Source organism: Scleropages formosus, chromosome 4 (genome assembly GCF_900964775.1).
Source record: "Scleropages formosus chromosome 4, fSclFor1.1, whole genome shotgun sequence".
NCBI lineage: Eukaryota > Metazoa > Chordata > Actinopteri > Osteoglossiformes > Osteoglossidae > Scleropages > Scleropages formosus.
In genome coordinates, this window is record NC_041809.1 from 33,358,119 (window position 1) to 33,369,467 (window position 11,349).

At 42.6% G+C, this 11,349-nt stretch overlaps 1 protein-coding gene across 2 annotated transcripts in view; it reads left to right on the forward strand.

Moving 5' to 3' along the window:
* Positions 1-11,349, forward strand: part of LOC108934356 (rho GTPase-activating protein 26-like) — a 58,827-nt gene extending 47,478 nt beyond the window's left edge. Inside the window, exons 21-24 of one of the 2 annotated variants that reach the window (XM_018752024.2) lie at positions 7,045-7,080; positions 7,893-7,988; positions 9,132-9,223; positions 10,405-11,349. In XM_018752024.2, coding sequence (XP_018607540.1) covers positions 7,045-7,080; positions 7,893-7,988; positions 9,132-9,223; positions 10,405-10,493 — 313 coding nt within the window. In that variant the 3' untranslated portion in view covers positions 10,494-11,349. Of the gene's footprint in view, positions 1-7,044; positions 7,081-7,859; positions 7,989-9,131; positions 9,224-10,404 lie in introns of both variants that reach the window. The other variant, XM_018752023.2, reaches the window with a different exon arrangement.

Here is an 11,349-nt window from a genome sequence, read left to right on the forward strand (position 1 = left end):
CCCGAATGGGGGGGGGGGGGGGTCCCATCGCATGGCAGTCACACATTCATTCATTTATTCATTCATTCATACACACTATGGGCAAGTCAGAGTGTTGTTCAGTTGTCCTGAAACACATCTTTGAATTGTGGGAGGAAAGTCACGTGACCACAGGGGGAACATGCAGACTCCACGTAGGCTGAGCTGGGTTCAAACCCGCACCCAAATGTACAACCCAGGCACCGTGAGGCACCACTGTGCCCTATAACAAGTATATGTAATTATTATTTTTTTTTGTGGACTAGGCAAAAGAAGACGCTGCACATTAGACTAAGTTGCTAGGTTTGCATCCAAAGGTCACCGATGTTGTACGACTGTTTCTAAGACGATAAGGAGCAGAGGTTGCTAGGTAATGAGGATTCAAGACTATGAGATGCTGTAACGTTAACTGTGCTCTCAGACTTGGGCTGCTGTCAAGTTTTGATCCATTTGAACTGTGTAGGTGCACAAGGTTTTATTTTGCATCATCGTTATTTAAGCACCATATAGCAAGGTAATATATACTCTTATGGTATCTTACAATATAATTAATGCCTTGTGACTTTGGCGTCTGTGACAGTTTTCATCATACCACAGCAGCCAACACCTGGTGCTTTGCTTCCGTATTCTGAAGGTCTGGTCCAGGTCTGGTCCAGCTTGAAAGACCTACTCTGTGCCATACAAGTTACGTTTTGATATTATTAACATTTTCCCCATTTATACAGCGGGGTATTCTTGCAGTGGGGGGCATGGGGGTGTGGTGGTGCAGTGGGTTTGGCCAGTGCCCCTGTGTGGCGGGTCTGGGGCTCGAGCCCTTGCCTTGTGGTGGACTGGTGTCCCGTCCAGGGTGTCTCCCCTCCCCGTTTGGCCTTGCGCCCTGTGTTTCTGGGTAGGCTCTGGCTTGCTGTGACCCCACTTGAGACAAGCAGTTATAGATGTTGGTTGGTATTCTTGCAGTATGAATCCAAGATAAGTACCCTGATCCACGGTGCTACAGCAGGAGTGGGGATCCAAACCAGACCCCTCAGAGTGCAAGGTTACGACACAACTACGCCACCTGCTTTACAAAACAAATATGCATCCATATTATGAAGCCAGTGCGGTTCTCTTTACGAACTGACCGTTTTACTTTCCAAATGTACTTTAACTTCAAGGTGACTGGAATGTGTTACAAATACCACAATTACTGACTCACATTATAATCTAATATTTGTTTTGTTTACAGAATGAGTAAAATTTTGTGGGAACCATAGAGGGCCAGTTAACACCAGATGCCTGTTTTTTTGCAGTTTGACTTTCGGAAAGATGAGTGTTTATTTAGTTTATTTTTTGCCTACCAAACTTTTTGTTTTCCTAGTAGTGTGACTTGAGGTAGGGTAAGTGCTGCCGAGTCAAATTTAACTCATGGTGACCGCTCATGTGGTTTTCATGGAAGGGGAGAATATGGAAGTTAAGACATAAAAAATAGGTGGCAAATTACCTGGATGAGTAGCTGAAATGTCTGGGTAGGGGCTTTGTCTATAAAATAGAGAATAACATGTATTTTATTGATTTATTTATATTGATTGATTTTATTTATATTGGGTTAATCAAATTATTACGTATGTGTATATCAAAAATGAGTAGCACTATCAAGCTCAGGAATGGAAAATTTGTCAAAAAGTAAAGAACCCTTGAGTCCTCAACTTACAAACATAGTTGGGCCAGAAAATTTGAAAATTTGTTCGTAAAATGAAAAATCAAGAATGATTTGTTCATAAACTGAACCATTATGTCACAGTTATGTTCAAACAATACTTGTTAACATCTGGCCATTTTCAGCTTGAAATTATCATCTGTACCATCAAATGTAGAGGTGTACCTTGATTTATTGCTGGAAAAGCTTCTGCAAAAGTCTTGGATATAGCTGTATTAAAGGTTATATAGCTGTATTATGACTGCTAGCTAATGTATGGACGTCGAAATACATATTACGTTCACTCTGCAAATGAACTTTTGAAGACGAGTAAAGAAAATGCAGTTGAATAAATTACAATTAAAGATAAATACTAAAAGGTTTTATCTTCTAAAATTCGCAACTCAAATGTAACACAAGGACCCAGTGTATATGTTCCTGTTAGCAGTACACTAAGTCTTTCCCTAAAAGCGTTAAATTAATTTCATTTAATTAACCAGATTAATTGCCTCTGTGACTGGGCCACAAACATGTTTTCCCTTTGAAAAGAAAGAATTAAAACCATGAAAAGGCAGTCAGGCTCAAAAAGGTGGGTTTAGCTTTTCACTTGTTCTGCATCATTATTACATGAACGCAGGATGTCCCACAGTTCATGTGGCATAAATTTTATTGCAGAATCGCACTCCATTTATTCTAATTATAGTATTAGTTTTGGAATTATCTAACAACGTCTTGCGGAGGTTCGTTCACCTGTAGTATCAGACTTGCTCAGTAACACAAATTCATTTTCCCCAATAAAATCATTTGAGAATCATATTTGGAATTACTTAATGAATTTTAATGCAGTCTAACATACAGTGGAAATATATATTTATTGCCATAAATATATATATTTTTTTAATTAATGGGAATTTCTGTGCCAGGTAATACTGAGGGTTGTATCACAGGTATTCTTCACCCTAACTAGGCCCTTCACTGAATGGGACTTAACTTTCCAGCGATAAAAAAGCTCTCAGATTTTCTTTACAAGTAATCTAAATTTAAAAAATAAAGATGTTTCCCAGTGAGATACTTAATCATTACCTTTCTTAAGGATTTGGCCTACATTTTAATAATCACACTTGGTTTTTGTTCTGCAGCAGCTTCATTTAATCCTGAGAGGGACATATGGATTTCAGTTCTCCCATGAATTCATCATTTGTATTATTTAATACCTGTGCATCTGTAATGCGCTGAAAAATGGGACGAAGTAGCTGCACTCTTCAGGGATAAAATGAAATATGAAAAAATAAATTGACTAAGAGTTAAGTGCAGAGGCTAAAATAAAAAGCTGCATTCAGACATCCCTCAGAGAGACATCCCAGCTGTATTGTACTGTGTGCTCTTAGAAACTAGCAACACAAACATATTTAGTCATTTTTTTTTCCTTAGAATAATGTAAATGAGTAACCCAGCTGGCTGGACCAGCACTTGTACCACTTCCAGGTCCTTCTTGTGCCATGTGTAGAGTTCCTTCCTTCTCAGGGTACAGATCCGCGAAAACTGAACCCACTGCGGTACTAGTGATTCGGGCCATCGGAAGCTCGTTATTAATCATTATTTACCTTTGCATTTATTTAGCTGTCACTTTTCTCCAAAACAACTCACTATTAAGATACCTACAATTATTTACACATTCATGCAGTTGGGTAATTTTACTGGAGTGGTTCAGGGTAAGTACCTTGCTTCAAGGTACTGCGGGCGGAAGGCAGATTGACACCAGCAACCTTTGGATCCAAAGGCATCGGGTGTAACTACTGAACTACTAGCTGTCCTTCATGGAACAAGAGAGGAAAGGATCTACACGAGGGTCTTTCTTACTATTGACCACAATTAGAAAGGTCCATTTTTGTAACCAAAAAATGGACTGTACGGTTTTGGCTGGCTGAATAAGGGACAAGTGGTAGTGTAGTGGTTAGAGCTACTGCCTCTAGCGCCAAAGGTCGCAGGTTTGATTCCTACCTCTAGCTGTAGTACCCTTGAGCAGGGTACTTACCCTAAAGTGCTCCAGTCAAGATTACCCATCTGTATAAATGGGTAAATAATTGTAAGTCGTTTTGGAGAAACGTGTCAATTAAATGTAAATAAGGGCTGGTCACCCGTGTGTTGGAACCTCCTGCTCCGAAAAACCTCATCTCACTTGTGTATTGAGCTACGGTGACCCCTTTGATGCCTCTTTCAGTGTGTATCCCCGCCCGTAACTCCCACCAGTGCACTGTATTAACTGTAATGAGGGACTGAATGTGGTAAGGCATTAAAACCACGGTGCAGTAACTCCACTTTGATAACCAGATATAAAACACACCTTGGCAATCACGCACCGAGTTCATGGCTGTCTCTGCACTAAAAGCATTTCATGCATGTGCTCCTGTGCATCATGCAATATTAGGGTTATTGAAGTTACTACCTTTGTTGTATAGTGACACATTCAGCCATTGAAGCTCTTCTCCCTTAGTAATTGGGAAAGTAAATGGAAAAAGCATATAGAAATTAAAGGTTTGAACTCAATTACCTGGGATTTCAACATTTTACTTGCTGCATGCAGGCACATGTTCCAGTCTGCATGTCACTGAGTGGTTTACAGTGAAAAAGCTTTTTTTTGTCCCTATTGTGAGCAACCAACCAGCATCCTCTCGGTTGTGCTGCGGTTGAGGCGTACAAGACGGGGACTTTGTGCACGACGAGACGCCACGGTAGTCTCCATACAGAGCAGAGGCAACATGGTCGCCGAATGGTGTCAGCTGAGTTCAGATCCAATCTGGAACTCCCTGAAGAAGCTGTCGTCTGTTGGAGGCCCAGGTGATCGCAGCGCAGTGCTCATTTAGACATGAAGTGAGGAAGTCGCCCTGATTTCTGTGCACTGGCGAGTTGGAGGAAACTGAACTGAAGTTATAGAGTTTATTTAAGGGATGCTTCAGTGATGTCAGTGGCAGCAAGAAATGTCAGATGAAAGCTTGATGGGACACTGAAATTATTGAGCATTAGGCATTCATGCAAATGGATGCTCTTAATGTCAAAATAAATAAAAAGCTCTTAAAAGCATTTTAGCAAGTGAGAATTCCTTACTATGCAGGGGAATATCTTACGATTCATAATTTCTCAGTTAAATTTTGAGTTTGGGGAGCTGCATGAGTTGTGAACTAAATCTTGTTTGGCTAAAAGCATGACATAAGTGGGTTTCCAGCCTTGTTTGGTTGTATTTCTGTGTATTTGCGTATTGTGTTTTCTGAGTTCAATGTAAAACTGTTCAGTACAGGCATCCCTCGATTTACAGAATTCATCTGTTCATGAAAACAGTGCAGATATAGAAATTTGGATGCGGAAAACCTAAATAAAACTTAAATACACTGTAATACTTTTAATATTTTGAGGTTAATTAAAATGATTGAAAATAAAAATATCTTGTTGATGGATATCCCTTCATGAAAACAGCGCAGATGTAGGAATTTCAGATGCCGAGAACCTATTTCCATATATGTGTTCCCAGCTCACTCAAAAGCCCCAAACAAATTTTCTATGATGCAAAGGAGTGTTACTCCAGTCGGTACAGCCCTTTGGGTCACGGCGGCGCGAAAGCCTGACCGCCACGACAAGGTGACAGCTATCGATCGGGATGTCTTTGTTACTGTGCCCATAATGTCGTACTGTTGAGCTTTAGAAAATAAGAGAACCTTAATGGCTTTCATTTCAGCCCATTTTATTAAGTGTATTGATCGTGTGACAAAGCTACTCTTCTCACCAGGGCTGTGCTTTGAAGAAGCTCGGCGTGACCCACGACCCCGTGCCGAACTGCACGCTTCTCGAGCCGAGACGTTGAAAACCACACGTTGATGTGTGTGTCACGTAGGCTGTCGCTCGGTGAGCATCCAATGGAGGCTCTACCTTTAAGCTGTAGCAGCACTATGGATTACCTTTTCTTTTGAAACCCATTTCTGGGTAAAGTCATTAGTACTCTAATGCATCAGCTTCCATTGATTACTAGTTTGTGGGGAACATATGCCTAAGTGATCGGCGTAATTTTCTCTTCTCAGAATGTATTAGTTGAAGGGAATGAATTTCTCTCTCTCAGAATGTACTTTGTTCGGAGGCATAATTCATGGTGGATATCATTTTTATTTCTCAGAAAGTACTGGTGTATTATTGGTTTAAATTAACGTTGGGATGTGTGACGCAATGACTTCCTTGGATGTTGATGGCTTTTGGTTTACTTAAAAGCAAAGTCATTACTTTCAATATATTGCTCTGTTCTCCCGTGCTTCAGGTGAAAGGAAGTGGAATGCACCTGCTGTTAATTTTGGGTAGAAAATGGATGAAAAATATTTCAAAATGAACCCTTCCTCCAACCACGAACGCATCGCTTCAGAACATCTCAACCCTCTTCTTGTCATCAGTCGCGAATATCGATTTAAAACGCGTGCAACGCGTATACATCAACGTATTGATGTTGAACATGGTTAACTTGATGGCATCTAATGACACAAAAAAGAAAGGAACAAAACCATCACTGGGAGTGCATAGCATGGAGGGTGGATGAAAACCTGGATTGTCAGTGTTGCCAGTGTAAATTCTAGATGGGGCTTTGCTGTTGTACCATTGAGCGAGTTTTTGCACTATATAGTTGGGTATTGTGCTTCATAACTCATATGTATAAGTCAATTTGGGTTAAAGGGTTCCACAATTGCTTTTGTTACCTCTTCAGTTCACAGTTTGGTTTAGCTTGATACTGATACGCTCAGGACAACGAAACTGTTTTGTCCTGGGATTGGATCAGCTCTCGTAAGGGTCTGCTCTGTTCTCCAAAACATCCCTTGGCTTCTGTCATCTACACTCTCGCACAAGATTGGTGACGTTCAGCTGAGGCTACTGGCAAAGGATGCTGTCTGCAGTTGGCAGTAGGAAGCTGGGGGGTGTGATACCATGACTGGGAAAAGAGAGCAGCCTTCTCTGTGACATCAACTGCATGAACTACAGATGGACTCCCTTTCTCACATCGTGACTTGGATCGTTTATGACATTTCATAACAGGTTCATCTTACTTTTAATTTGCTTGTAACTTATTTTCCCTATGGTACAGTGGAAGTTCCCACTTTGCATTTAAACCCTGGGTCTTCTGACTATGAGTCCACTGCCCAAGATAATTAGTTTAGAGAGCTTGTTTAATGGGCTGAGGTGGCCTAAGGGCGCTGAAAGAAGTGCTGAGCATTGTTCATTATGCATGCGACTGAGGTCCTCTACTTGAGAGTGGAGATCAATGAGGGTCTAACAGGTTGAATCACAATTAATGGTCTCTTTTCCTTCCCATCAATTCACAGGCTGACCCCTAAGGATCATTCCAGTGACCCAGCAAGGTATGGCTTCTCTTTTAGTTTCTTTTTAAAGGCAGTCTTTTTTGATAAACAGTTAATACCCAAAAGAACATCTAATGAATCTGGTTTGATGTACATTCAGTTAAATCCGAAAAGCTCTAAATTGCTAGTTCTATATAATACGCACACGCGCTACCTACAGGGACCTAGAGAAGATTTGGTAAGAGATTGTTCAACAAGGTACTCATAGGCCACATGAAGGTCATCTTCATCCTACCAAGCATAGATGTAGAAATGGCAGCAATTTCTTGACTGTAGTACAGTCTACTATAACCTGGAGTTTTACCTACTGTAACCTAATGAATGCTGATGACTGAGCTGTCAATATATAACACCATTTGATTCAATTCAGTTCAATTTTTATCAAGCACACTTCTCACACACTGCTGCACAAAGGATCAGAGGTATAAAAAACATAAAAGGTTGGCTACACATTAAATTACTGCAGTAACTATGCAGGTATTAAAGCTATTAGTAAGACTACTGGCCATGGAGGAAAGGAACAAAACTCCCAACCAAAAGGAAAGGGAGGGGAAAAAAACCTCTGGGGGTCCAAGTGCCATTCTAGATTTAAAAAAAAGTCAATTATCAGCTATTTATAACACTGTCGCTACATTCTAATAATTTGACTAATAGCAAGTCATAGCAAAATTTCAGATAATTACTTGGTACAAAGTATGTTTTCAGCAAGTTTTTATATTTCTACGTTTAAGATTAAACAATATTACAAAGAAAACTGAATGATGACCATGTTCTCCCAGTGCCCCATCTCACGGTGCTGCATCTTCGCCCAGCTTCATTTCCCCACGGTCACCTTCCTGGCCCATGTTCTCTGCCCCCTCCAGCCCCCAGGTGGACTCCTGCACCTCCAGTGACCCCTCCTCAGTGAGGTGAGGCTCCACCTTTACCCTACCCACTTGCAAAAGCTCCGTCTCCTTGCTACCACTGTGACCCCTCCCACAGTCTCTGGCATGACTTCATGTAAAGTGTTTGTTGTTCTTAGATACGGCCGTGCTGTTAATTAAATTTGAACAAAACTGATAAATTGTGACAATCGTTTTTCCAAAGTGATTTTATACTTAATTTGTTACCTTAAAAAAATTTTGCATAATCCGTTATCAGTTTAGTGATCAGCATAATAACAGTGCTCATTTTCGAAGAAGGAAGTCCAGACAGCTGGTTGTGTACTGGTTAGAACTGCTGCCTTTAGATCCAAAGGTTTGAATCCTTCCTCCGACTGCAATACCCTTGAACAAGGTATTTACCCTAAATTGCTCCAACAAAAGTTAGTCACCCACAAGTATAAAAAGGTAAATAATCGTAGGCTGCTTTGGAGAAAAGTATCAGATAAATGAGTATATGTAAGTAATCATTCGCCCAGGGCTGTACCTGGGAAAACGTGCGATCTAGGGACACGCCCGGTTCAGAATCCCTCTCTAAGCATCAACAGTGGTAGCTTCTAGAAAACCTTAAGACTTGTGTTATCTGTGTAAGCATAGCATGGAAATGCTTGTTCACAGTGACACTCTCACGCGTCTGTTTAGCTTTATGGTTTCTGAGACTCAACACCAAAGTGATGTCACCGCAGGGTGCGCATGCGTGTTCCCTTCTCTGTACGTGTGGATTCCGTTTTACACGCAAAAGTGGAGTTAATGCAGTGCGCTCATCCCCCGCTGTTCAGTGTCCCACTGCCTGGTTCACAGATCAGGTCTGAGAAAAATTACCAGGTTTTTCCACATTCGGTCGTTTTCTAGGACCGATTAACGAGGGATAAATGTGCTGTTCATTCCACAGCACTTACACTTGTCGGTGTTCAGTGATGAACTGTCGTTTCTCTGTCGACCTCTGCTTCACACCCCTTCTTATCGCAGCGCACAAAGTTTATCCTGTAGTTTGCTCAAAATACAAAGAAGATAAGCGTGACTTTGAAAACGTTCAGAGGGACGACAGCCGAGGATTGTTTACAGCGACGCGCTTTTCATTTGTGACCGATAAGCATCGGTATGGAAACCGACTGTGTTGTGTCCACGCAGTTCCAGCGGACGGAAGGCGCGGGCGCTCTACGCCTGCAAGGCGGAACATGAGTCGGAGCTCTCCTTCAGCACAGGCGCCATGTTTGAAAACGGTGAGTGAGGACAGCGTGGCGGAAAGAAGTGTCGGCTCAGCTGGTTGCAGGGCTGTTTCGATGTGCCATCGGCATCGGCTCTGCGATCGTGGGTTTGACCCCTACTGAGGCTCTGTGGAATTTCACCCGTTTCCTCCCACAACCCAGACCTGTGTTTCAGGTGCAAGGGTGACTCCAAATTGCCCGTAGTGTGTAAATTCGTGTGTGTTTAGGTGTCCCCGGAAGGACTGATATTCCCTCCATGGCATGGTAACCTAGTGGACTCTGGCCTGCCACAAGCCTGCCTTAGGATAAGCAGTTATCAGTACTTAGTGAGTGTTCGTTAGTCGAAAATACACACGGTGTCTTGCACATGCGCAGTAGGGTTGGGTTCTTCATGCAGTCCTTTGTTTTTGTGCTCCCTTGACCTGCTCCAATTTCACTGGCCACACAACATATAACACTGTTAATGAATCACTTTTTAGTTTGCACTTCGGGGGAAAGGAGACCGAGTCCCGAATTTTGTTCTTTTTCGTTCAATAAATGGTTATAAGTCACCTTTAAGCTCCTTTCTCCAAAATTCAGCTCTCAGGACATCAACAGCTGGAGTGACGTTTTCTTAAAAAAATAAAACGCTGGTAAATCTAAAAATGAGGTGAAAGCCCTCATACATCTGGGCGCAACTCTACGGCGGCTCTGGTGCCACGGTGAAAATTGCTTTAGATCGCGCTCACGGCTCTTGATAAAGAAGCAGGCCCATCCAACTCCGTGACCTTTCAAGCAGGCACTGGTGTGACCGCACCTACAGCGTGGTTTGCTCTGTCCAGCTCCAGCAGTGTTTGAAAAGTGAGGCAAGTATCTGGGTCTGATCCAAAGCCCGTTAATCCCTCCCCTGGCTCTGAATCCGCGTGGTTGCCGTGCCAGCGAACTCGACTTTGATCCGCTGTAAAAGCAGGATGTCCACACTGCCGCCGGCCTTCCCCCGTTCAGAGCACGCGGGCTTCCTTAGCGCTCTCGGGCTGCTCGAACCCCTCTGCCTTTAGCCCCCGTTTGTTCCCCATTTCCTGATGCTGCGACATACACGGCTTCCTCTTGCAGGCGTGAACTTCCCGTGCATTTTAGATGGGATGACCTTGTTGGCTGGTTTGTACCAGATGCGGCTGGTCTGAGCGACCGATTTGTTTTCTCACTCTTCCTCACAGTGCATCCATCACGGGAACCCGGCTGGCTGGAGGGAAGTCTGGATGGCCGAACAGGGTTGATCCCAGAGAACTACGTTGAATTCTTATAGCTCTTCCGTACCTTCATGTGAGAAGCAGCTTTGAAAAACCTCCCCGGCAGGAAAGCCAGGCATCCGGGAGCCATGGAATGGACGTGTGTGTGTGTGTGTGTGTGTGTACTGCAATTGGAGGAAGAAGAGCTCATGGTGTTTGAGGTCCCAGTTCTTCCACTCAGGCCTTTGAGTCCACATCAGCTGAGCTTCCGAACAGCTGGTACGAAAGGCATAAAAAGAACATTTGTTACACAGACACTCACTTTAGATAGATTTTCAGCACATGGTCAAGTACAAATACACTGTCCCCCCTGAACAGGACTCCCACTTTCCCACTGCCACAGATTATTAATTATAATTATTACTGTTATTGTCTAAGAAGGTAGACAAGCTACTGATTGGTATCCCTGAACAGCCAAGTGAAAAAGGACATCCCTGCAATTAAACATCAAATTTGAAACGTCGATGTGCACTGGTAGGGGTGGAAAAGTATTTATTGTAAATCTCTAACTTCATGTGAATTAAATTGTGTTTTTGGTGAAAAGTGAGTAACTACTTGATGAAGGCATTAAATTTTTCCCCATGTATGTCAATGGAAGCAGGATTTTCCCGTACGGATTGCATCAGTAGGATTTGCGTAATGGGGATGGGTGTGTTTTACCATGCTGTGTTAACTTGGGGTGCCTCCGTTTACTCCCTTGCTCTGCCCCCTGCCCCTCCAACATCGGACGGGCGCTAGTAGGAAGGAGGGGGCTTTTCTACTCGTCTTAAGATGACAGTGTTTAGGCAGAAAAGATCGAACAGGACCTCCGTTTACACATCACCTGAGCTTTGTAATTTTTTTTCTTGTTTGTAATTACTTTTGTTTGCTAAA